The sequence below is a fragment of the Mesoplodon mirus genome, assembly GCF_964341445.2.
Source record: "Mesoplodon mirus genome assembly, chromosome: 13".
NCBI classification, from domain to species: domain Eukaryota; kingdom Metazoa; phylum Chordata; class Mammalia; order Artiodactyla; family Ziphiidae; genus Mesoplodon; species Mesoplodon mirus.
Genome location: NC_138989.1, coordinates 7,387,896 through 7,413,134, shown reverse-complemented (window position 1 = coordinate 7,413,134; position 25,239 = coordinate 7,387,896). Strand labels below are relative to the sequence as shown.

At 38.8% G+C, this 25,239-nt stretch overlaps 1 protein-coding gene across 1 annotated transcript in view; it reads left to right on the top strand.

The window, feature by feature from the left end:
- KNTC1 (kinetochore associated 1) overlaps nucleotides 1-25,239 on the top strand; it is a 72,088-nt gene that overhangs the window by 3,385 nt on the left and 43,464 nt on the right. Inside the window, exons 3-22 of the mRNA XM_082640275.1 lie at nucleotides 4,334-4,454; nucleotides 6,189-6,304; nucleotides 7,194-7,272; nucleotides 7,856-7,933; nucleotides 8,825-8,859; nucleotides 9,104-9,214; nucleotides 10,028-10,121; nucleotides 10,710-10,762; nucleotides 10,976-11,091; nucleotides 11,442-11,496; nucleotides 12,026-12,124; nucleotides 14,092-14,135; nucleotides 14,239-14,304; nucleotides 14,708-14,783; nucleotides 19,440-19,565; nucleotides 19,656-19,745; nucleotides 20,153-20,206; nucleotides 21,452-21,513; nucleotides 23,742-23,853; nucleotides 24,939-25,082. Coding sequence (XP_082496401.1) covers nucleotides 4,334-4,454; nucleotides 6,189-6,304; nucleotides 7,194-7,272; nucleotides 7,856-7,933; nucleotides 8,825-8,859; nucleotides 9,104-9,214; nucleotides 10,028-10,121; nucleotides 10,710-10,762; nucleotides 10,976-11,091; nucleotides 11,442-11,496; nucleotides 12,026-12,124; nucleotides 14,092-14,135; nucleotides 14,239-14,304; nucleotides 14,708-14,783; nucleotides 19,440-19,565; nucleotides 19,656-19,745; nucleotides 20,153-20,206; nucleotides 21,452-21,513; nucleotides 23,742-23,853; nucleotides 24,939-25,082 — 1,731 coding nt within the window. The remainder of the gene's footprint in view (nucleotides 1-4,333; nucleotides 4,455-6,188; nucleotides 6,305-7,193; nucleotides 7,273-7,855; nucleotides 7,934-8,824; nucleotides 8,860-9,103; nucleotides 9,215-10,027; nucleotides 10,122-10,709; nucleotides 10,763-10,975; nucleotides 11,092-11,441; nucleotides 11,497-12,025; nucleotides 12,125-14,091; nucleotides 14,136-14,238; nucleotides 14,305-14,707; nucleotides 14,784-19,439; nucleotides 19,566-19,655; nucleotides 19,746-20,152; nucleotides 20,207-21,451; nucleotides 21,514-23,741; nucleotides 23,854-24,938; nucleotides 25,083-25,239) is intronic.

Here is a 25,239-nt window from a genome sequence, read left to right as displayed (position 1 = left end):
TGCTTTTGATAAAATTTTGATGATCATGGTAAACAAAAGTTTCTTTTAGAGAAAGTGCAAATGATCTTCTCTCACAGTATTATAGCCCAGGATTCCTCTACTTCCCATAGTAAGTTAATGTAATGTTTAATTCTCTAATTAAGAAAAAAAAGTGTAGGGCTTCCCTGGTGGTGCAGTGGTTGGGAGTCCGCCTGCCGATGCAGGGGACACAGGTTCGTGTCCCGGTCCAGGAAGATCCCACATGCCGCGGAGTGGCTGGGCCCGTGAGCCATGGCCGCTGAGCCTGCACGTCCAGAGCCTGTGCTCCGCAACAGGAGAGGCCACAACAGTGAGAGACCTGCGTTTCACACACAAAAAAAAAAAAAGAAAGAAAAAAAAGTGTAAAAGAAAGGAGAAGAGACCAGACAAGATTTGTATTTTCTAGGGCTAGAAAGGCAGGGCCTCCTCTGGGGAACCTTATTCACAAATGACCTCAAATGTAGGCTTTTGACTTTTCTTCAAATGAGCATTCAGAGACACTGGCCAATAGGGATTTTTAAAAAAATCATTCTTCATTCAGCTTGTATCCTGTTGTCAGCCTTTACTGCTTTGTGGCATTTAAAAGTCACAGGATTTATAATTTTTATGAGTAATACAGATAAATTGTGTTCTTTGGCATTAAATTGTTTATTTGTTAAGGCAAAAGTGTAAAGAATACCATAAGTTCTGTAATGAGAAAGTGGTATTTCTTTATTTTTTTAATATTACCAGCAGCCTTAAAAGATGGAAGTGGCCCCGGCCACTTGATCTCTGAGGGCTCCTGTTGAAAAATAATAGTGTGTATTGAGCTTTGAATTCAGTTAACAACTAAAACTCCATTTGTTATTAGCTTGGGGCATTACTTGCAGCAAATGCTATGTTCGCAACCCATGCTAGGCCCTTGGTAAGGTAACAGTATCTCTTCTTTTTAGGATCTTTCCTTAAAGTTAGGCAGACAGGACACAAGCAATAAAAGATATCTATCTAGATGTGCAAGTCAGTATATGAGAACTACCAAATGAATGGTACAGACAGTAAATGCAGTAGGAATTCAGAGGATGGAGAGCTCACTGTGGGTTGGGACAATTTAAGGAGCATTTCATAAACTAGCACCTGACTTGGGCCTTAAGAAAAAAAAAGGGAAAATGAAAGCACAGCTTACCAAAATATGTGGAATGCAGCAAAAGTAGTGCTTAGAGGGAAATTGAATGCATGTATTAGAAAAAAAGAATGATCTAAAATCAATAATCTAAGTTTCAAGTTAGGAAACTAGAAAAAGAAGATGGACTTCCCTGGTGGCCCAGTGGTTAAGACTCCATGCTTCCAATTCAGGGGGCACGGGTTCGATGCCTGGTCGGGGGACTAGATCCAACATGCCGCAACTAAGACCCAGTGCAGCCAAATAAATAAATAAATAAAATATTTTTTAAAAGAAAGAAAAGTAACAGGAGAGCAAAAATTAATGAAATTGAAAATAAGAAATCAGTGGAGAAAATCAATGAAACCAAAAGCTGGTTCTTCGAAAACATGAATAAAATCTATAAGCCACCAGCCAGGATAGCTAAGAAAAAAGAAGGAAGACACAAATTACTAATATCAGGAATGAAAGAGGGGGCATCACCACAGATTCTGTGGACATTAAAAGGATAATCAAGGAATATTATGACCATCTCTATGCCCACGAATTTGATAACCTAATGAACTGGACCAAGTCCTTGAAAATCACACTCTGCTAAAACTCACACAAGGAGTAAACAACCTGAAAAGGTGACATACCGTTCGATTCCAACTCTGTAACATTCTGGAAAATGAAAAGACAGTGAAAAAAAGATTAGCGGTTGCCAGGGTTTGGGGGTTGGAGGGGAGGTTGGCTAGGCAGAGCACAGAGGATTTTCGGGTAGAGAAAATATTCTGTATGAGACCATAATGCTAGATGTGTGTACCACAGAATGTACAACACCAAGAGTGAACTGTAATGTAAACCGTGGACTTTGGGTGATTATAATGTGTCAATGTATGTTCATCAGTTGCAACAAATGTATCGTCTGGTGAGGAACATTGACAATGTGGGAGGCTATGCATGTGTGGAACACGGGGCTATGTAGGACATCTCTATAGTTCCCTTACAATTTTGCTATGAATGTAAAGGTGCTCTTAGAAATTAAAGTCTTGGGAATTCCCTGGTGGTCCAGTGGTGAGGGCTCTGCACTCTCACTGCCAAGGGCCCAGGTTTAATCCTCGGTTGGGAAATTAAAATCCCACAAGCCTCCCGGCACGGCCCAAAAAAGTCTTAAAAAGAAGAGGGGGAAGAGCAGTCCAGGCAGAGAAAACAGCCTGGGTAGACCCCTAGGACGTGTAGCACCGTTTCTTCTTTGCGACACTTTGGTGTAACTTTTCACTAGTTGAAGAAGCAAGTTAAGAGTATAAGCGGGATCAGGACTTCCCTGGTCGCGCAGTGGTTAAGAATCCGCCTGCCAATGCAGGGGACACGGGTTCGAGCCCTGGTCCGGGAAGATCCCAAATGCTGCGAAGCAACTAAACTCGTGTGCCACAACTACTGAGCCTGCGCTCTAGAGCCCGCGAGCCACAACTGCTGAGCCTGCATGCCACAACTATAGAAGCCCGCACACCTAGAGCCCTTGCTCTGCAACAAGAGAAGTCACCTCAGTGAGAAGCTTGCGCACCACAACAAAGAGTAGCCCCTGCTCGCCGCAACTAGAGAAAGCCTGCACGCAGCAATGAAGACCCAATGTAGCCAAAAATAAATAAATAAATAAATAAAATTTATTTTTTAAAAAAAAAGAGTATAACAGGGACCAGAATGTAGTTTTCAAAAGTTACACCTGCAGAAGGTGACCATTGAAACAGGTATAAAATGAGCTGATTGGCTTAGTTTGTCAGAGAAGATTAAGAGTAATTAACATTTATCCCAGCATATGCTACAGGCAAGGTTCCCTTCTAAGCCCTTTACATGAATTAATTCATTGAATCTCCACACCAGCCAGCGTTGTAGGCATTATTATTATTATTATTATTCCAGCTTTACCAGAGAGTCAGTTGAGGCATTTGCTTGAGATTACTCAGCTAGTAAGTGACAACATTCTCAACTACTGAGCTATCCAACTGCTTCAAGATTGTGTGTGGAGGGCTTCCATGGTGGCACAGTGGTTAGGCACCCACCTGCCAATGCAGGGGACACGGGTTCAAGCCCTGGTCCAGGAAGATCCCACATGTCGTGGAGCAACTAAGCCTGTGCACCACAACCGCTGAACCTGTGCTCTGGAGCCCGCAAGCCACAACTACTGAGCCCGTGCGCCACAACTACTGAAGCCCACGTACCTAGAGCCCGTGCTTCACAACAAGAGAGGCCACCGCAATAAGAAGCCTGCGCACCACAACAAAGAGCAGCCGCCGCTCACCACAACTAGAGAAAATCCGCGCACAGCAACAAAGACCCAGTGCAACTAAAAATAAATAAATTAATTAATTAAAAAAAAAAGATTATGTGTGGGAAGCTCTAATCAATAGAAGCTACAAACAGGAGACTCATATTTGGCTTGCATTGTGTTTTTTAAAATGTTAACTTAGTTGCCAATATTTAAAAATTAGAATATTTCACATAAAGATCCAGATTTTCTTGGTAAATTGGAAGCTGTGGCCATGCCAGGATCGCATTTCCACAGGGCATTCATCTGGCTGACTCTGTGGGGCCTCGTGTCCTCCAGTTCACAGTCCCCCTCCCTGTTGTTTCCCAGACCCTGAGACTTTATGCCAGTATTGGTTCATTCATTTATGTTAATGCCTGCTGGCTTCTCCAGACATAAGCTCGGCCCTTAGGAAACAAAGACTTGTACTTTCGAATCCTTTGCCCTGTTCTAGCAACCCTGGACTATTTCCTTGTTCTAGGCTCTGAACGGATTCAAGATATATCATACAAAGAAAAGCTTGACTAATTAGATATATGGGCTAAAGAAAGAAGGCCTATCAAATGAAGTTTTTTTTTTTTTTTTTGGCGGTATGCGGGCCTCTCACTGTTGTGACCTCTCCTGTTGTGCAGCACAGGCTCTGGACGCGCAGGCTCAGCGGCCATGGCTCACGGGCCCAGCCGCTCCACGGCATGTGGGATCCTCCCGGACCGGGGCACGAACCCGTGTCCCCTGCATCGGCAGGCGGACTCTCAACCACTGTGCCACCAGGGAAGCCCCTCAAATGAAGTTTTAAACTTGGGTGATTGTGACTATGGTGATACTATTGATAGGTATTGTTAAACATGTATAAAAATGTTTTATTTTAGTCCTGCTTTTCCCTCCCACAGGCCTCATTAAATCCAAAACTACAAGCATGCAGCTTAAGTGATGGGTTTATTATTGTAGCAGACCAATCAGTGATACTGTTGGACAGTATTTGTAGATTGCTTCAATTGCATCTTATATTTGGTAAGTCTAATGTAATGCAGTAAAATAAATTGGAAGTCAACTATATCTTGCTACTAATTTCTACAGTATTGCCTTTTCTTTACTCCATTATTTATGACTTGAAATTACACTAATTTCAAGAAATTAATCTTGAGTGCCTTGTGCTGAGTACCAGACAGAACAGGTACTGAGATGATCCCTTCTCTCAATAAGTCTAAGGAAAAACATACATGGAAAGCAACAATTTATTTACGTGGTTTTTGTGTTAGAATACTGTAGAAAACAGTTGAGCCCAATTATGTTTAAGTTCCTGAATCTTGTACATAATTTCAATACCATCAACAGATAATTTGAATACTTTTAGCACTATAAAAAGTTTTTTAAAAGTACTTATGAATTAATTCTTTACTGAGTTAGAGGGCTTTAAGTGTGTATATGCAAATATGGACTTCAGAGTAAATTAAGGGACAGACAAGTCAGTGATTATGCTGGAAAATAGGTGATAGTATTATGAAATTTTGAGAGAAAGATGGTTATTGGAGTGTTTGCGTAAGAACAGCTGAAAATTAATTAATTAATTATTTTTAAAAAGAACGTAGATGAAAAGGAATTAGAAGGCATGCACATAAGAACAAAATCTTGATAACAGTTTGCAGGAGAGAAAACCATATTTTGTGGAATATTAACGCATCTACCCTGATGGGTCCCCAAGATTCACAGTTTCACCAATGAAAAGTGATGCTGTGTTTACATATAATACTTTTTTGAAATAAATTTGTTTGTTTATTTATTTATTTATGTATGGCTGCGTTGGGTCTTTGTTGCTGTGCGTGGGCTTTCTCTAGTTGCAGCGAGTGGGGCTACTCTGCGTTGCGGTGCTCAGGCTTCTCATTGCAGTGGCTTCTCTTGTTGTGGAGCACGGGTTCTAGGCACGTGGGCTTCAGTAGTTGTGGCACGCGGGCTCAGTAGTTGTGGCTCATGGGCTGTAGGGCACAGGCTCAGTAGTTGTGGCGCATGGGCTTAGTTGCTCCGCGGCATGTGGGATCTTCCCGGACCAGGGCTCGAACCCGTGTCCCCTGCATTGGCAGGCGGATTCTTAACCACTGTGCCACCAGGGAAGTCCCTACATATAATACCTTTGTATAAAGATATTTTATATCTTTATAAAATATCTGCTGAATAATTTTAGTTTTAAGCAATTAATATGTTACTGCTTTTATCTCTGAGTCTTACCCTCTCGGTCTCCATGTCATTCCCCCTGGCCTTCTTGCTGTGTGCAAACAATAACTTCCTCACCTCCTTCAAGTCTTTGTTCAAATCTCACCTTATCAAAGGGGGCTCTCCTGAGCACTCCACTTAATACTGCATAGCTCTTCTGAGTTCTCTTTCCCTGCTCTACTTTTTCTTTTTTCCAGAGAATTTATCACCTTTGTGTATGTCATACAATTTGATTACTATGCTGACTGTTTATCATCTATTTCTGCCTTAGAATTTGAGCTCTATGAAGGTGGGACTCTTGTTATTATTCTCAGATATATGCAAAAGACCTAGAACAGTGCTTAGCATATACTCAGTGCTCAGCAAATATTTGTTGACAAAGAGTCCGTAGCATTCGTTTTTACGTTAGTCACTACTTTCATGAAATATTTAAAAGAAGCTTAAAAGAGTTGACTTTTAATAACAAAATTTGTAATATTTTGTGTTGAAAATAAACATTTTCTGAGGAAGCTTGTAACTTTGACTTGAAATTTTCAGATACTGAAGTGGATGTGGTTGGCCTATGTCAAGAAGGAAAGTTTCTTCTGGTTGGGGAGAGAAGTGGCAACTTACATCTTATTCATGTAACATCAAAGCAAACATTACTCACCAATGTAAGACCCTGTTATGTTTTTCATCTTCATTATCTAAATTCTAAATTATCTTTTAGATAGCTAAAACTCTAGCAAAGCATTACTTGATTTGTGGCCTAAAGTAAAAGAATAATGTTTCTTTACATTGAATTTAAGAATCATACCTTAGAAACTGTCTGAAAAAAAAGTGCACAACCTAAAAGTTGAGAATTATGTTTTATTGGGCGGACTTTCTGAGAACTTCAAGCCCAGGAGGCAGCCTCTCAGATGCTCTGAGAGACGGCTCTGAAGAGGTGAGGGAGGAGCCAGGATACATAGGAGTTTTGCAAGGTAGACCAGGTAGTCGGAACATCAAAAGATTACTGTTAAAGAAAACCAGGTATATCAGGTTAATAAATTTAGCGTTTTCTATGTATGGAAGATGCAAGAGTCTGGGCTCATTGAAATTATTCCTTTGATATACACCTTTGCTGTCTAGGGCCAGTATCCTGTGCTTTTCCATCCTGAGTCCCCTCAGGATGCACAGTTGGGAGTTGCTGCAATGGCTGATGGCTTGACAGTGGGCAGCCTGTTTATCTCCATTCTGAGTTCCCTCTTGGCTTGATGGTCGCAGCATCCTTTGTTTGCTAATATGGCAGGCAACATTTTTCATCCACAAAGCATATGAAATAAATGCAAAATTGAAAAAGTATGGTTTGAAGATAGTATACTTGTCCAAAACAGTTTTGTATTGAAAATAAACATTTTTGGAGGAAGCTTGTAAATAGTTTTCCATTTGAAAACTAAAATGTTTGGAATATAGGCAGAATTATTGCTAATGGTAATTGATATCCCTAGAGTTTAGAGAATATATTCCTTGACTGTAATTTTCTGGGTTTAATCTTATCATTTGAAATTAATTTGCAATTAGGCTTTTGTTCAGAAAGCTAATGATGAAAATCAGTGTACTTACCGGAATCTTGTCATTGAGAAAGATAGTTCAAATGAAGGTAAGTGTTTTTAATTTCTTTTTTAATGTCTTATTAATACCCAGTCAAAAAATCACATTTATAGTTAATATATTATGTAAATTAATTGGTGCTACCTACACAATGTTAAAACTTTCTAGGGATGCAATTAATATTATTTTAAAAAACAAGTTTTTGATTTTAGCTCTTTTCAGAGGCTTAAATGTACTCTTCTTAAGTATAATATCCTAAACTTTTTACAGTTTTGAGAGTTCTATAGATTATCAGGGAGACATAAAATTCTTTTAATATGTTCTTATGGGTTTCAGTGTATTTATCATATTTCTTTTTAACAAATGTTAACTGGACCTTAATTTATTTTGATATATGAGTTTCTTTTTTTCTGGCAAATGAAATTTGGTTTATAGAAGTTTCAAAGAAGTTAACATTGTTTTTGCAAATAAGTTACCAATTCTTTGTAAATAAGCTTTGTATTGTTACTGTGTTATTTTATTATTAGACTTTAAATGAGCAAATGGACATACTTTTAAGCTAGATTCAGACCCTGGTTTAAATTTTATATCATGTGCCTTTTAAAGAAGCTGGCTTGATTTTATTTTAATAGGTACCTATTATATGCTGCTTCTTACAAACAATGGATTTTTTTGTATTACAAACCTTCAGCTTGTAAAAATTCAACAAGGTAAGTAATGTATTATTTTCTTATTACTGATTTGCAGCAATATTTCTTATTAGTTTTCCAGGTAAATTTTAACATAGACTCTTTAAGAATATTTTAGTTTAACTACATTCTATGATATTGGGTATACTTTAAAGTATTTGTAATATACTTATTCTCCACAGTCAGGGCTACAACAGAATCTGAAGAAATATTTATTTATAGCCTTCAAGGACTTTACAACTTAGTTGGGGAGACAGGAGTTATGCTAGCATAGTAATAAATGCTTTTTGATGGAATGAATGAACCTGGAAACTGAAATGATTTTGTAAGTGTTAACAATACAAGGCAATAATCTAGAGTGTGTGCTAAGTGAGTGGTGTGGACCATACATCCCTCTGAGCTGGCAGAGATTGAGGAATTGATTCCAGGCATGTATTCAACAAATGTTTTTTAAAGATCTACTCTGTGCTAAGAATGTGCCAAGTTCTGGGGATACAATGAGATTTAAGATACAAGGTTCTCTATAGTTTAATGAAGGAGCCAGACAAGTGAAACAGCTCTTCCAAAAGGGAGTGCCAAGTGATGAAGACTTCACAGGTAGGACTTCAGAGCTTGAATAGGAGAGTTGGAGCAGGGAGAAGAGCATCTTAGGAAGAACCTTTTAAGGGAAGGTGTGGAGAGACACTGTAGGGACCGTAAGGCAGCCTCGCTGGTGCCCTGAGTACGACATGTCATCACAGTTTATTTCATTGGTCAAGGGCAAAACTGAAAAGTCACCAGCACCTTATGAATTTCTGACCAGTGTTCCTCTCACTAGATTGTATGTAATTTAACCTTGACACAAAAGGGGAGATTCATATGTATTTTATAGGTTATAGTGTAAATTTAGCCTACTTTCTCTTTTTCATGCAGCTATTGAAAAGGTAGACTTCCATACGGCAAAAAAGGTAAGAAGACAAAACCACATTGTCTTCTTGAAACTTAGATTTAATGTCAGTTTAGGAAAGTGTTTCTGCATAATTGTCTAATGGTTGATATTTTGGGAATTAGCATGAGAAAACATTTTAATAACATTCCTATTTTAAAAAATACATTTATAGCTATTGATTTAAACTGACTTTTTATCAGTCTTTCCAAGGAATTTGGGCTATGGAGCATATATATAACATTCTTATTTTTTAAATCTTGCAGTTACAAGGACAAATCAAATCCAGTTTTATTTCTACTGAAAATTGTCATACCCTTGGTTGTCTCAATCTTGTGGCTGGTGATTTAGCAAGCGAAATCCCTGTGATAATTGGGGTAATTCCTTTTTTTTTAATAAAATTTTGGGCTTTTTTCTGAAATGTTTCTTCATTAAAACATAGTTTTGGTAAAGTTACGTATTAATTTGTAGTGTATAACAGAAACAGGGAAATTATAAAATGAAGGTCATAAAATTAACTCAACAGGTAAAACTAAGTCTCTGTGTTGGAAAAAATATTGCATCTTTATTTTCACTAACCTCTACCTGACATTTAGCATGTCTTTCAATTATGAGTGTAGGCAAAAGCAACAGCAGCAAACAAAACATCTAATATTATATTCAAGGAGCAGGCAAAAATTCTCTATTGAATCATATTGTTACAGCATTTACAACAGTTTTACTTGCCAAGTTTATATAATATATTAAGAAGCAGTCACTTTCCCCCGCTTTGTGTATCTAGTTCAGTATTTCATCAGGGTTTCAAATAATTTGAAATGAATACTTACGAATCATTTTCAAATATTAGTAGTTATTTTGATGAAAATACTTCATCAAAGGATATCTATATCTTGTAATGCTGGAGGAGGTCTTGAAGCTTACCTGATATCTCTAGAGTGAGTTGCCTGAATATGCCTCCTCCTTATTAAATGTTCATGTGGTAACAGTGTACAGCAGGAGTTTGCTGTTTTTTCCATTCTGTTCTGTTTAAAACAAACTAAGAGAGGAACTAGATGGTAAGAGCTCGCTGGGCTTGAATATATAAGTATATTTTGAAATTAGTCACATGTACAACTTAGATGTTTCTACTTGGAGGAGAATTCAGATCTAGACCCAAGTTTGTAACTGACATACTATTTTCACTTCTATAGGGAACTGGTGATTGTGCATTCTCAAAATGGGAGCCAGATTCTTCTAGGAAAGGGATGACCGTTAAGAGTGTTATTGATGCAGAGATTATTGAAGGTAAAATCAGTTAATGAAACTACTTTTGGTACTTGTGAGTCGTTGTTTTCATGTCAGTACACTGAGTCTGGCATATGAGCCATTTTACCAAACCTTGGAAACAAGCCAGCTCAGTCTGATGATTGTCCATGTATTTGGCTTCTTAGCATGTTGCAATTGTTACTCTTCATTTTGGGAGGTTTTACGTTTTAGTGATCCTCCAAAAAAGTAGAGAAATGGGAATAAATGGGAATGGGAACTTCTTTTTTAAGTGTAGTTCTGCCTTTCCATAAATATGTTAGTTTACTATTTTTTTTTTTTTTTTTTTTTTTTTTTTTTTTTGCGGTATGCGGGCCTCTCACTGCTGTGGCCTCTCCCGCTGCGGAGCACAGGCCCCGGATGCGCAGGCCCAGCGGCCACGGCTCACGGGCCCAGCCGCTCCGCGGCATATGGGATCCTCCCAGACCGGGGCACGAACCCGCATCCCCTGCACCGGCAGGCGGACTCTCAACCACTGCGCCACCAGGGAGGCCCTAGTTTACTATTTTAAATATGGCTCTATGTAACCCAGAAACATAGTCCTTACACACCTTGTTTTCTCTTTTGTAGGTGCAAAGAAGTTCCAGCTGATAGACAATCTACTTTTTGTTCTTGATACCAATGTATGTTTCTGATACTTCCCCTTAAGTATTTTCACTTGGTGTTATGTTTAACAACAGAAATTTTGTCGAACTTAACAAAGACAAGGACTTTAGCCAGGGTAGATTACTACCTTGTGTAATGTGCTTTATTTCAGTTACATATCAAAAGATAGATTCCAAAATGTAAATTTTTAGTCGTTAAGAGGACGTATCAATGAAATGTCTCTTTTGCAGAACGTGCTGAGCTTATGGGATATTTACACCCTAACTCCCATATGGAACTGGCCCTCCCTTCACATAGAAGACTTTCTTCTCACCACAGAAGCAGATTCGCCTTCATCAGTCACGTGGTACATTATGACTCTCATATTGATTTCCCTTCTGTTAGAACCAGGTTTCTTGCCTGGTTCTGTTCAGATCATTTCTTATGTGTTACATTCCAGATAACACTGTGAACAGACTGACAGGGTAAAGACCATTTCATTGTTAGCCAAATTCATTGAGAACAAATAGGCAACACAAAAACCTCCAAGTGAATGTGTTAGAAAGAGTGTGAGTCTGGGCCATAAACATTCAGAAGTCAAGTTCAGTATCTTCTGTGTGAATTAATTTTAACTTTTATACAAGGATATCACTTTGACTTAGCTTATGTCTAGCAGTTGGCTTCTTTGATTCACTTAAACCTTCTTTTCTCTTTCAGGCAAGGGATTACAAATCTCAAGTTAGTAGCTCTGACAACTACTACTAATAAGAAGGTATTGGAAAATTTATATCACATTCGTCCATATTATGTGTTAGAAATAGCATTAACATAAAAGTACTAGTTGTTAAGTAGTACTCACAGCATATTAGCTCTTAGTTCACACAGGTACTTGACAGATCAGAAATAACCCTGCAAAGCTCTTTTTTCTCATTAAAAAAAAAAAGGTATAAATCTCAGCTCCACATTTTAATTGGAGCATTTCAGGAATAAAAATGTCTATAAGAAAATGTTTATTATAGTGATACTTACGGAGTTCTGGCACTGAGGAATTACATTTGCCTTAAAAACAAATTGTAGAATGGACTCCAGGTACGTGGATTTTCATTTAACAGATTTAAAAAAGGTAGGATAGAACATAATTTTCTATGTAACATTTAAATAATACAGTAACAGATTTACTTATTTTTTGCACTTAACTTCGTATCAAGTGTTTTAATCTATGCCCTGGATTGTGAAGTGCTGTCTTGTGCTCATAGGTTTATATTGACCTAAGACATTAATTGCTGTCCTATTTTTCTTAGATGAGAAACCTCATGGTCTATTCATTACCTATGATGGAAATACTATATTCTTTGGAAGTATCTAGTGTTTCTTCTCTGGTCCAAACAGGAATTAGCACAGTAAGTTGATGTGTATTTTGAACTAATATATTTTTTTATAATTGAAAAAAAATAAGAATAACTAAGCTAAGCATGAGTGGAACCTAGTGCAATACCTGGATAGATCTCAGGTAAACCATATTTATTGTTATCAGAGGTCCTCAAATATATTTACAGGAGATCAGTCTTCATTTAAAAAGAAGGAAATTCATCAAATAAAACATCAGGGGCTTCCCTGGTGGCACAGTGGTTGAGAGTCCACAAACCGATTCAGGGGACACGGGTTTGTGTCCCGGTCAGGAAAGATCCCACATGCTGTGGAGCGGCTGGGCCCGTGAGCCATGGCCACTGAGCCTGCGCGTCCGGAGCCTGTACTCCGCGACGGGAGGCCACAACAGTGAGAGGCCCGCATACCGCAAAAAAACAAAACAACAAAAAAAAAACATCAGTCAATTGCACATTCAATTTTCTTGTCTCTCCACAGGAAATACAGATGATTTTTAATTTGGGGGAGGTTATTGCTTGCTTTTTTTTTTTTTTTGGCCGCTTTGGGTCTTCATTGCTGCGCACGGGCTTTCTCTAGTTGCGGCGAGCAGGGGCTACTCTTCGTTGTGGTGCACGGGCTTCTCGTTGCGGTGGCTTCTCTTGTTGCAGAGCACGGCTCTAGACACGTGGGCTTCAGTAGTTGTAGCACTCAGGCTCAGTAGTTGCAGCACACAGGCCCTAGAGCACGCAGGCTTCAGTAGTTGCAGAGTGGGCTCTAGGTCACACGGGCTTCAGTAGTTGTGGCTCGTGGGCTCTAGAGCACGGGCTCAATAGTTGTGGCGCAGGGGCTAAGTTGCTTCGTGGCATGTAGGATCTTTCCAGACCAGGGGTTGATCCCCTGTCCCCTGCATTGACAGGCGGATTTTTTTTTAAATTTTTATTTATTTATTTTCGGCTGCATTGGGTCTTCATTGCTGCGGGCGGGCTTTCTCCATTTGCGGTGAGCGGGGGGTACTCCTTGCTGCGTGCACGGGCTTCTCCTTGCGTTGGCTTCTCTTGTTGCAGAGCTCGGGCTCTAGGCACGTGGACTTCAGTAGTTGTGGCGCACGGGCTCTAGAGCGCAGGCTCAGTAGTTGTGGCGCACAGGCTTAGTTGCTCTGCAGCATGTGGGATCTTCCTGGACCAGGGCTTGAACCCGTGTCCCCTGCATTTGTAGGCGGATTCTCAACCACTGCGCCACCAGGGAAGCCCCTGTTTTATCTCTTTTTATATACACACATTGTATTTTTCCAAAACATTTGGAAATTACTTGCAGACATCATGACCTCTCCTAATTTCAGCGGGTATCTCCTAAGAATTAGGCCCACAAAATTTAACATTAATGCAATACTATTATGAAATATGCCATCCAAATTCAAATTTTACCAATTGTGCCAATTACTTGAGAACTTTTTTTTGTTCCTGACCCAGGATTCAATCAAACATCACGAATTGAATTTTGTTGTCATGGTCACATGGTAGTCTACTTTAATCTCTAAAACTTCCCTAGTCTGTTTTTGTCTTTTCGGACATTGACATTTTTCGAGTCCTAGCCGGTTGTGTGGTAGAATGTCCCTCTATTTGGATCTGTGTCTCGTCATGATTAGATTCGTGCTAAGATTTTTGGCAAGCATCCTGCATAAGTGATACTGTGTCCTAACTGCATCACATTAAAGGACTCATGTCCACTTGTCCTCTTATTAGTGCTGTTAAATTTGATCACTTGGTTAAAGCAGTTCTGCCAGATTTCTCCATTGTAAAGGCACATTTTCCCCTGTATAATTAGTAAGTAATTTCTGTGGTGTTATTTTGAGACTATGGGAATATCCTTTTCCTCACCAGTTTTTCCCAGTAATTTTAGAATCCATTGATGGATAATTTCTGCCTAAACCAGTTGTTACTCTAGTAACTATAAAGTGAATTAATTCTATATTTCAATCTTAAACATGTTTTTGCTATTGTAGGATACCATATACCTTCTGGAAGGAATTTGCAGAAATGATCCAAAGTAAGTCCTGTTTTGTTTATCAGATAAGTCGTTAAATAATAACATAGTTAAAATTTACTTACTGATGTTAAATGACAAGTGTCAATATTAAAACTTTTCTCAGACTGTCTGAAGACTCAGTCTCTGTTTTAGTACTCAGATGTCTTACAGAAGCTTTGCCAGAAAACAGGTAACTACTTGTGTTTTGTTTTTTTTATAATTTATTTTATTTATCTATTTTTGGCTGCACTGGGTGTTTGTTGCTGTGCGCAGGCTTTCTCTAGTTGCAGAGAGCGGGGGCTACTCTTCATTGAGGTGTGCGGGCTTCTCACTGCAGTGGCTTCTCTTGTTGTGGAGCACGGGCTGTAGAGCGCAGGCTCAGTAGTTGTGGCACACGGGCTTAGTTGCTCCGTGGTACGTGGGATCTTCCTGGACCAGGGCTCGAACCTGTGTCCCCTGCATTGGCAGGTGGATTCTTGACCACTGCACCACCAGGGAAGCCCTCTTGTGTTCTTCTAAGCCTTACTCCTTGATGAAAAGCTTGAATTCCCTGATTAATAAAAATTTTACTGAAATTTCTTTCAATTTATCAGATTGAGTCGGTTACTTCACAAACACAGATTTGCTGAAGCCGAGAGCTTTGCCATTCAGTTTGGACTAGATGTTGAGGTAATTATTCATGTATTCATTCATTCATTGAAAGCATTACTTCATGTGCTAGAGGCTGTGGAGACAAATATGTAAGACATAATGGGAATTTAGTGTGATCAGGCCTATAATTAAGATACGACCAAAATAGAGAAGGGATTCAAAGGAGATATTGACCCTTAAAGTAGGGTGAGAAGACTTCGTGGAGGAGGTGATTGTATGTCAGATCTTGCAAATGTTCCAGATAGTCCTGGGAGAGGAAGGGAATTCTAGGTGTTAAGACACATGAAGAAAGTGAGGGAGGCTTATGGTGCTTCTAGGAACTCGTAGTAATTAGATAGGACTAGGGTGTAGGTTATATGTGCATAGAAGGGAAAGGAGATGATGGAGAAGGAGAGGGTCAGAGCCTGGAGGGCTTTGTGCACGGCAAAGGATTTAGATCTTATTCTGCAGGTGGTGGGGAGCTACTGAGATTTTTAAGCTGGAGAATGTCTTGATTAGGTTGTCATTTTGTAAACATGGGAAATTGTTTGGAAAAGGGTAAATCTAGAGATGCAAAGACCAGTTGAAAAACTGACCCAATGCAGTGAAGTGGAGACACACAGGAGGGAAGGTCTGATGAGAGAGGTGTATAGGAGGTAGAAGCAGTGGGGCTCAGTGATCAAACATAGTGGGGGGTACAAATGTCAGGAGCAGACTAGCAGGACTCTGGCTCAGCGCACTACAAGTAAGTCCCTTACATATAAACGAGTTCCATTCCAAGAGCACATTCATACATCCAATTTGTTCAGAAGTCCAACAAAGTTAGCCTAGGTACCCAACTAACACAATCGGCTACATAGTACTCTACTGTAATAGGTTTATAATACTTTTCACACAAATAATACATAAAAAACAAACACACAAGAAATAAAACATCTCTAATCTTACAGTAGTGTACCTTGAAAAATACAGTAGTACAGTACAATAGCTGGTGCTTCTTAGCAGTACCAGGTACATCACTGCTGCTTTTACGCTTGCTTCTGGACATCCTGGGCTTGAAATAAAGATACTGTACTACTCTACACTATACAGTACTGTACAGTAAAGTACACAAAAGCACAACCACGTGTAGAGGATGCACGCATGTGACAATGTACGCCGGACACGTGAACTAACTTACGTGATTGGACATGTGAACGCACGTTTGCATCTTGGAAAGTTCGCAGCTTGAAGATTCGTATGTAAGGGACTTACTGTAGTTGGAATGTGATGGCATTACTTAAAATGAGGAATATGTGTGGAAGAACAGGTTAGGAGTAAAATATGAAGAGTTCTGCCTTATAAAAATTGCATGTAAGGGATCTTATAAAATGAGGCTGTCTGATAGGAAGTTGGAGAGTGATCTGAGCTGAATCTAGACATAGGTAACACCGGAGGAATGGCTCAGACCACTCAAGGAGAATGTGTGGAGTAAGAAGAGATCTGAGGAGGAGCTGCAGGGGCACCAGCACACAGGGGATAGAGGAAGAAGGGCTATAAACATATTTGGGAAGAAAACCACACATATGTACGATGAAAGAAGCCAAGGGGGACTTCCCTGGCAGTCCAGTGGTTAGGACTCCTTGCTTTCACTGCCGAGGGCACGGGTTCGATCCCTGGTTGGGGAACTAAGATCCCACAAGGCGTGAGGTGTGACCAAAAAACAAACAAACAGTTTAGTGGGGAGTGATCAGCAGTTGCAAATACTACCAATAAAATCAGGTATAAAAACCGAAAGTTGTCTGTTGGATTTGGTGATTAGGAATTCACTGATATCCCTTGAAAAGTCCTGGGAAGTAATGAAGGATGAAGCCTGATGGTAGTGAAAAACTAACATTTGCTAAGTGGGTGGTGGGTACCCATGTGTTTGTTGTTTTAAAAATGTAGCATTTTATATTATGTAACAACCTAAATGGGAAATGAATTTGAAAGAGAATAGGTACCTGTATATGTATAACTGAATCACTTTGCTATACACCTGAAGGTAACACAACATTGTTAATCAACTATACTCCAATATAAAATAAAAAGTTTAAAGAAAGTAGCATTTTAAAACATGGAAAACAATTTTGTATATTGTTTAGAAATGTGTATGAGTAAAGCAGTATATAAATTAATGGAATAATAAGCACCAAAGTCAGAATAATGGATACTTCTGGTTCAGGGAAGGAGGATGATTTATTTGGAAGAAGAGAAAGTAATATTAAACTATAATATAAATATTATAAATTATATTTATATTAAATATAATATAAATTATTATATTATTAAATATAAATATATTATTTATTATAAATTTGTATTATATAATATATTATACTGTATAATAGATTTATTTTAATATTATAAATATTAAACTATATTATTAAAAATTTTTAATTTAGGTGATAAGTACATGAGTATTTATTATATTATTATCTTTTTGAACATCTGAAAGTTTCATAATAACTACATTTTAAAAAGAGCAAATGAAGCCAAAAACCAGTGAAAGATGTTTTCAGGGGGTGGAGACACAGAACTGGAGAAACTGCTCTTTCGTATCACTTTTAGTTTTCGGAGCCAGAGAGCCCATGTTAAAGTTGGTATTTTGTTTATAAAAAAGGAACCTGAAATTTTGACTGTGTCTAACTCAAGCTGTTTCTAGCTGCTAAAGAACCTCTGATAGACTGGGTATTCCCTGGTGGCACAGTGGTTAAGAATCCGCGTGCCTCAGGGAGATCACCTCCGTGCTTTGTGACCACCTGGAGGGGTGAGATAAGGGAGGGTGGGAGGGAGATGAAAGAGGGAGGAGATGTGGGGATATATGTATATGTATGGCTGGTTCACTATGTTATAAAGCAGAAACTAACACACCATCGTGGAGCAATTATACTCCAATAAATACGTTTAAAAAATAAATAAATAGGGCTTCCCTGGTGGCACAGTGGTTGAGGGTCCGCCTGCCGATGCAGGGGACATGGTTTCGTGCCCCGGTCCGGGAAGATCCCACATGCCGCGGAGCGGCTGGGCCCGTGAGCCATGGCCGCTGAGCCTGCGCGTCCGGAGCCTGTGCTCCGCAACGGGAGAGGCCACAACAGTGAGAGGCCCGCGTACCGCAATCAATCAATCAATCAATCAATCAAATAAAATGGTATGCCTCACTAACCCGAGTTAAACTGTATCAATTGGGCTTCCCTGGTGGCACAGTGGTTGAGAGTCCGCCTGCCGATGCAGGGGACACGGGTTCGTGCCCCGGTCCGGGAAGATCCCACATGCCGCGGAGCGGCTGGGCCCGTGAGCCGTGGTCCCTGAGCCTGCGCGTCTGGAGCCTGTGCTCCACGGCGGGAGAGGCCACAACAGTGAGAGGCCCGCATACCGCAAAAAAATAAAAAATAATAAATAAACTGTATCAATTTAGCAACTCACTTAGCAAAGAAGTAGTGAGAACCTTGCTAAGTATAGAGACTGTGGGAGCACCCCCCTCTTCCTCTCAGCTTAAAGTCTAGTGGAAGACATCTTCAGTGGCTAATAAAGGTACAAAAAAACCCACGAATTTTCCTGCCAATGCAGGGGACACAGGTTCGATCCCTGGTTCAGGAAGATCCCACATGCCGCGGAGCAACAAAGCCTGTGCGCCACACCTACTGAAGCCCGTGTGCCTAGAGCCCGTGCTCTGCAACAGAAGCCACCGCAATGAGAAGCATTCGCACCGCAATGAAGAGTAGCCCCCGTTCGCTGCAACTAGAGAAAGCCTGTGTGCAGCAACGAAAACCCAACGCAGCCATAAATAAATAACTTAATTAAATAAAATTTAGAAAAAAGAACCTTTGATAAACTTAGAAAAGTAGACGTGAAATATAATTTTATGGTATTCTTCTAAAAACCAGCTCCATTCACTTTTTAAAAAAATATATCAGTATTAATTTCGTTTTATTTTTTAATTAATTTATTTATTGTTTTTATTTTTGGCTGCATTGGGTCTTCGTTGCTGCGCACGGGCTTTCTCTAGTTGCGGTGAGCGGGGGCTACTCTTCGTTGTGGTGCGTGGGCTTCTCATTGCGGTGGCTTGTTGCGGAGCACGGGCTCTAGGTGCGTGGGCTTCAGTAGTTGTGGCACGCGGGCTCAGTAGTTGTGGCTCATGGGCTGTAGAGCGCAGGCTCAGTAGTTGTGGTGCACGGGCTTCGTTGCTCTGTAACGTGTGGGATCTTCCCCGGCCAGGGATCAAATCCATGTCCCCTGCATTGGCAGGCGGATTCTTAACCACTGCGCCACCAGGGAAGCCCTCCATTCACTTCTGAACAGCAAAATTTCAGACACATTACTTACCCTCTCTTGAGCTTCAGTTTTCTTGATTGTAAAATAGGGATCTTAGTATTTACCCCATAGGGTTATGAGGAGGTGCAAATGCTTACTTAGGTTTTTATGAGAGTTAACTGAGATAATTCACATAAAGCTCTTAGTGCACTTCTGGTCACATTTAGTGAGGACTCAGAGGAAATGCTTTCCATAACACTTCGTAATCTGGGTTACCTTTCAGTTATCTAAGTGTTACCTTCTTTAATGCTTATTCTTGAACCACATGAATATTCACATTTTTGTTTTAGCATACAGTGTAAGATGTCATCCACAGGCATTATTTTGCTTCAAGTTTCTTGATGTGGCATGTTTATATTACAGCTTGTTTACAAAGTAAAATCAAATGATATATTGGAGAAACTGGCTTTGAGTTCTCAGGACACCAGTGAGCAGACCGAATGGCAAAAACTTGTAGATGAAGCTAAGGAAAATCTGCATAAAATCCAGGTATGTTTTCCCTGTCGTATACTAGAATATTCAGATCAATGGATTGATCAACATTACGTTGCCTTACCATGTCTGGCATTTATGAAACAGGATGATGAATTTGTGGTGAATTACTGCTTGGAGGCTCAATGGATAACCTATGGAACAACCCAGGAAATGCTAAATTATGCCAAAACCAGGGTAAGTGTTTCTGACCTTTGTGCATGTTCGTTTGTCTTATGCAAAAGAAGTATTTTGCAAAAAACTGAATCATTTTTCCCATAGATCTTTTTTAAAGTGCATTTCTTTTGCTCTTCCAAACGATGCCATTTTTGCTATAGGTTGTTCCCCTCACCTGTAAATGAATACCATTGCTAGTTATATTCCTTAAAATCACGGTGTAACAGATGGGCAAAATGTGAGCTGTTTTCATAAAATGCATTATTTTTAAGATATGTAACTTCTTTATTGTTCATTGTTCATCTCAGAGTTGAGTGCAATTTAATTATTTAAAGATGATTTTTTCCTTTAATTCACAGGAAATCCATCTTCTTTCATGAAAAACCTAGTATAGCCGATATTCTAACCGTGTTTCTTATTCATCTTAGCTTTTGAAGAAAGAAGATAAAGCTGTTCCTATCTATTCTGATGGCTTAAAAGAGGTAATTACATTGGGTTTATAGGTTAATTTGGGAGTGAATATACTGTTACAATATACTTATGAATTCAAGATAGGTCTGTATTTTTTCAAGAGCAAGTTATTTTAATACATTTTTTCCTTATTGCAAAATGGGAATAATACTAGTACTTATGGGTTATTTTGAGGTCAAATGAAATATTTCCTATAAATCATTTTGCATAGTGCCTGCTATTTCAAATAATTGTAAACTGATGATAGCTATGATGGTGCCAAAAATATATGTGCATACACATGTATATACAGATCTTCCTCAGCTTATGATGGGTTACATCCTGACCAACCCATTGTTAAGTTGAAAATACCGCAAGTCAAAAGTTCACTCAAGGTTGGGGGGGTGGTGGTGGGATGAATTGGGAGACTGGGATTGACATGTATACGCTAATATGTATAAACTAGATAACTAATAAGAACCTGCTGTATAAAAATGTTTTTCAAAAAAAAAATGCACTTAATACACCTAACCTACTGAACATGATAGCTTGGCCTCACCTACTTTAAATGTGCTCAGAGCACTTATATTAGCCTAGAGTTGGGCAAAGTCATCTGACTCAAAGCCTGTTTTATAACAAACTGTCAAATAGCTCATGTAATGTATTGAATACTGTACTGAAAGTGAAAAAACAAAATGGTTATAAGTATATCAGTTGTTTGTGATTATGTAGCTGACTGGGAGCTGCGGCTCCTTGCTGCTGCATCACAAGGGAGAATCGTCCTGTATGTTATTGCTAACCCAGGAAAAGATCGAAATTCTAAGTATGGTTTCTACTGAATGCGTTTTGCCTTTCCACCATCATAAAGTCGAAAAATCTTAAGTTGAACTGTTGCATGTCAGGGACCATCTATATATTTTTTAACTCTTATCTCAAAGTAAATGTTTAGTATAATCCAGCTAGGTTTTACCATAAGGGCATATTTATAAATCACTGGGAAAACTAATTGATTTTGAAAAACACCTACAATTAATGTACAAATACCTTCCTCTTCTTTGCAGGTTTATTGCATTGAGTGTGATTGGAAATATTTCCGTTATTTCAAGTTTTTTTGTTTTGTGCTAAGTAAAGGCAGTCATATTTATGGGAATTGACTTGTAATATGGGACAAAATGAGAATATGTACAAGACTTCTGAAACAGAATGCCCAATTTTTGGTGCTTTTATTTTAATATTATTGCACACAACATTCAGACTGTCAAGTTATTTCTTTTTAGGTACTAAGGGCTCATGCAAAGTTGACTACTTTTTATGGAGCATTTGGACCTGAAAAATTCAGGTATGTGCATTCCCCATTTTGAATTCTGGATTATGAATTAGATTGAAGTTTGGAATGTTATAAAAGATATAGCATTGCTTTGAGTGAATTTGTGTTTCTGGGGGGTTCAATGATGGAAAATGTTATCTTTCCTGCTAAGATTTAGGCACTTCCTACATCATCCAATGGAATTGATACATTTGGAAGGCAGATTTAAATAAACATACCTTTTGCCTTAACAATCCACTTCTGGAAATTAATCCTGTTAGATATACTAACATGTGCACCAAGAATATGTTATTGACAAATATGAGATCTAGTTACCTTAAAGCTAAGACAAATTTATTTATCATGATAAACTAACAATGAAGGAAGCTTTATTTTTTCTCCTTATAGCTCTTCAGTTATCCCGATCCTATCATTAAACATTCTATCTTTTCACTGCTCATTGAAATGTTAACCTTAATCACATGCTAAAATTCTCACGTGTATTTAAGTTTCTGCAATATAATTGTATTCACTTGATCTCATCTCTCTATTCATTCACCAGTATCAAATAGTTTTAATTAATGTAGCTTTAAAGTGTCCTATTAACTGGTAGACTAGTCCTACTATACTTTTCTTATTTTTCAGAATTTGGGCAGCTACTCTTTTCTGTATGACACTTGGAGTCAGAATCAGCTTATCCAGTTTTTAAAAAATCTTATTTTTATTGGATTTTTTATTATTTATTTTTACTGGGAATGTGCTGAACCTAAAATCAATTTGGGGAGAATCAGTATCTTTACAATATCAAGTCTTCATATCAATATTTAAGGGCAGTATGTGTCTTCCTACACATTCTATCCTTTTTTTTATGTTCCTGAGTGGTATCTACTCAGTTGTCTTCATATAGATTTTTTACATTTTTTTGTTATTTTGTCTTTCTTGCTACTTTTATAAATGGGACTTTTCTCCATTGTATTTTCAAAAGGATATAGAAGCTATTGATTTTTAAAAATTACTTTTAAACCAGCTACCTTATTGAATTCCTTTTTCACTTTTAGTAATATTTCAGTTGGGCTTGTTTTTTCCAAGTATATAGTTATATATGCAAATAATTATAATTTTGCTTCATTTTTTTCCTCTTTTTGTTCCCTTGCCTAACTTCATTGACTGGTACTTGTAGAACGTTTTTGTTTTGTTTTTTTTGATGTGGACCTTTTTTTTTTAAGTCTTTATTGAATTTGTTACAATATTGCTTCTGTTTTATGTTTTGGTTTTTTGGTCATGAGGCATGTGGGATCTTAGCTCCCAGACCAGGGATTGAACCCACACTCCATGCATTGGAAGGTGAAGTCTTAACCACTGGACCGCCAGGGAAGTCCCATGTAGAACATTATTAAATAATGGTGGTAAATAGGCATCTTTCTCTTGTTCCTGATATTAGTGAAAATGCTTGTTTTGTTTTATCATTTAAACATGATACAGGCTTATAGGGTTTTGTCTTTTTATCATTTTAAGGAAGTATTCATCATCTATTTCTGAGCTTTAATTAGGACTGGGTAGTCACTATAGCTTTGTTGGTTACAGCAAAAGACTGGAAGTAACCCTAGTGTTCAACTGTGGTTGTCTAGTTAAATTATAGTAAATCCATGCCATGGAATAATATGTAGTCCTTAAAAAAGAATAACATCTATATGTGCTCATTTGGTACAAGCTGCCAAAATAATGTAAGATGAATTTTTTTAAGTACAAATAGTATACATAAAAAACTCTCATTCATTTTAGAGTTAAAAATGGTTGCTTGTATATGTAATGATTATCTCAGGAAGGACCTACAAGGAGAGCTATAACTTCTGGGGGAGATACAGGAGTTCTATAGGTCTGGGATAAGAAGGAAACTTACTTTTCACTGTATAATCTTTTATTCTTTTTTTTAACTCTGAAGAAAAAAAAACCTAATTAAAATGCATAATGGGGCTTCCCTGGTGGCGCAGTGGTTGGGAGTCCGCCTGCCAATGCGGGGGACACGGGTTCGTGCCCCTGTCCAGGAAGATCCCACATGCCATGGATCGGCTGGGCCCGTGAGCTATGGCCGCTGAGCCTGCGCGTCTGGAGCCTGTGCTCCGCAACGGGAGAGGCCACAACAGTGAGAGGCCCGCGTACCGCAAAAAAAAAAAAAAATGCATAATGATATCTACTTGTAACATATAACCTTAATATATATTTTTTGACTACTAACTTCTTTCCTCTCTTTGACTTTGCAGGGGTAGTTCTTGGATTGAATTTCTGAATAATGAAGATGACCTTAAGGATATTTTTTTACAGCTAAGAGAAGGAAACCTTGTTTGTGCACAGTACCTTTGGCTGAGACATCGGGTAATTTGTTTTGCATTTTTTTCTTAATGGCTTTATAGCTCCTGTGAGAGGTGATTGAATCAGTGTTGGAAACTAATAGGGTGGCAGGAGTGACTGGGCAATGGGGTGTTTTCAGACGGTTTGATAAAATATGACCTGTCCCAGAGAAAACTATCCTCTGATGATATCAACTCAGAGGAAATAGTATACATAAAATATAAACTTACGTTATCTCATCATTCAGAGTCTAGTTAGCTCCTAACCTTAGGTCAAGAGGTAACGTTTTATTAAGCAGTTTATTGATGGGCTTTCTTATGTAGGAATGGTGGAGAGGGTAGTCCTGTTGCAGCTCAGATTGTCAGAAAGGATTGCCCATTATAATTGCTGCTCCGAATCTCCTTAATGTTGATATAGAATATTAGGTCCAAAGCTTAGTATCTGGGTGTGATGCTATTAAAGACACATGCTTGTTAGGGTTTGTACTGTCACCTCCAGTTAAGTTTTCCTTAGAATGCCATCTCTGCCTGTTCCTCTGCCTCTAATTTATTAACTAGTACTCGCTGCCATGAGGTTTCACGGAATTTGTGGCTACCAACTTGAATCATTTGCACAGAGTAAATCACCTTTAAGGGTCGTTACATCAATAAAATTTTTTTAATAAAATTATTTTATTTTTATTTATTTATTATTTTTGTCTATGTTGGGTCTTCGTCACTGCGCACAGGCTTTCTCTAGTCGCGGCGAGCCGGGGCTACTCTTCGTCGCGGTGCGCGGGCTTCTCTTGTTGCGGAGCACGGGCTCTGGAGCGCATGGGCTTCAGTAGATGCGGTGCGTGGGCTCAGTAGTTGTAACTCGTGGGCTCTAGAGTGCAGGCCTCAGTAGTTGTGGCACACGGGCTTAGTTGCTCCACGTCATGTGGGATCTTCCCGGAGCAGGGCTCGAACCCCTGTCTCCTGCATTGGCAGGCGGATTCTTAACCACTGCACCACCAGGGAAACACAGTAAAATATTTCTTGAAATGACTTTCTAATAGGTCTTTCCCTCTTGGGAGGCTATCGGTTTAAATTTGTTGGATAAATCTTAGTTTCTCACTCTGTATGATTTAGGCAAACTTTGAAAGCAGATTTGATGTGAAAATGCTTGAGAACTTGCTCAACTCAATTTCTACACCGGTCTCTTTGCAAAATCTTTGTCCATGGCTTAAAAATGATGTGATCCCATTTGTGAGAAGGACTGTACCTGAAGGACAGGTAAGTTGCCTTCAGTGTTCTCACTCTTGATGATTCTATTTTTTACATTATATCGTCGAAGATTAAGTCGTGCTAACACCAGTTAGTTCATTTTAGTGTCTCTTGAAAGACTACGATGGAGGTTTTAAATTATTTCAGTGATTATTTATTCGTATCA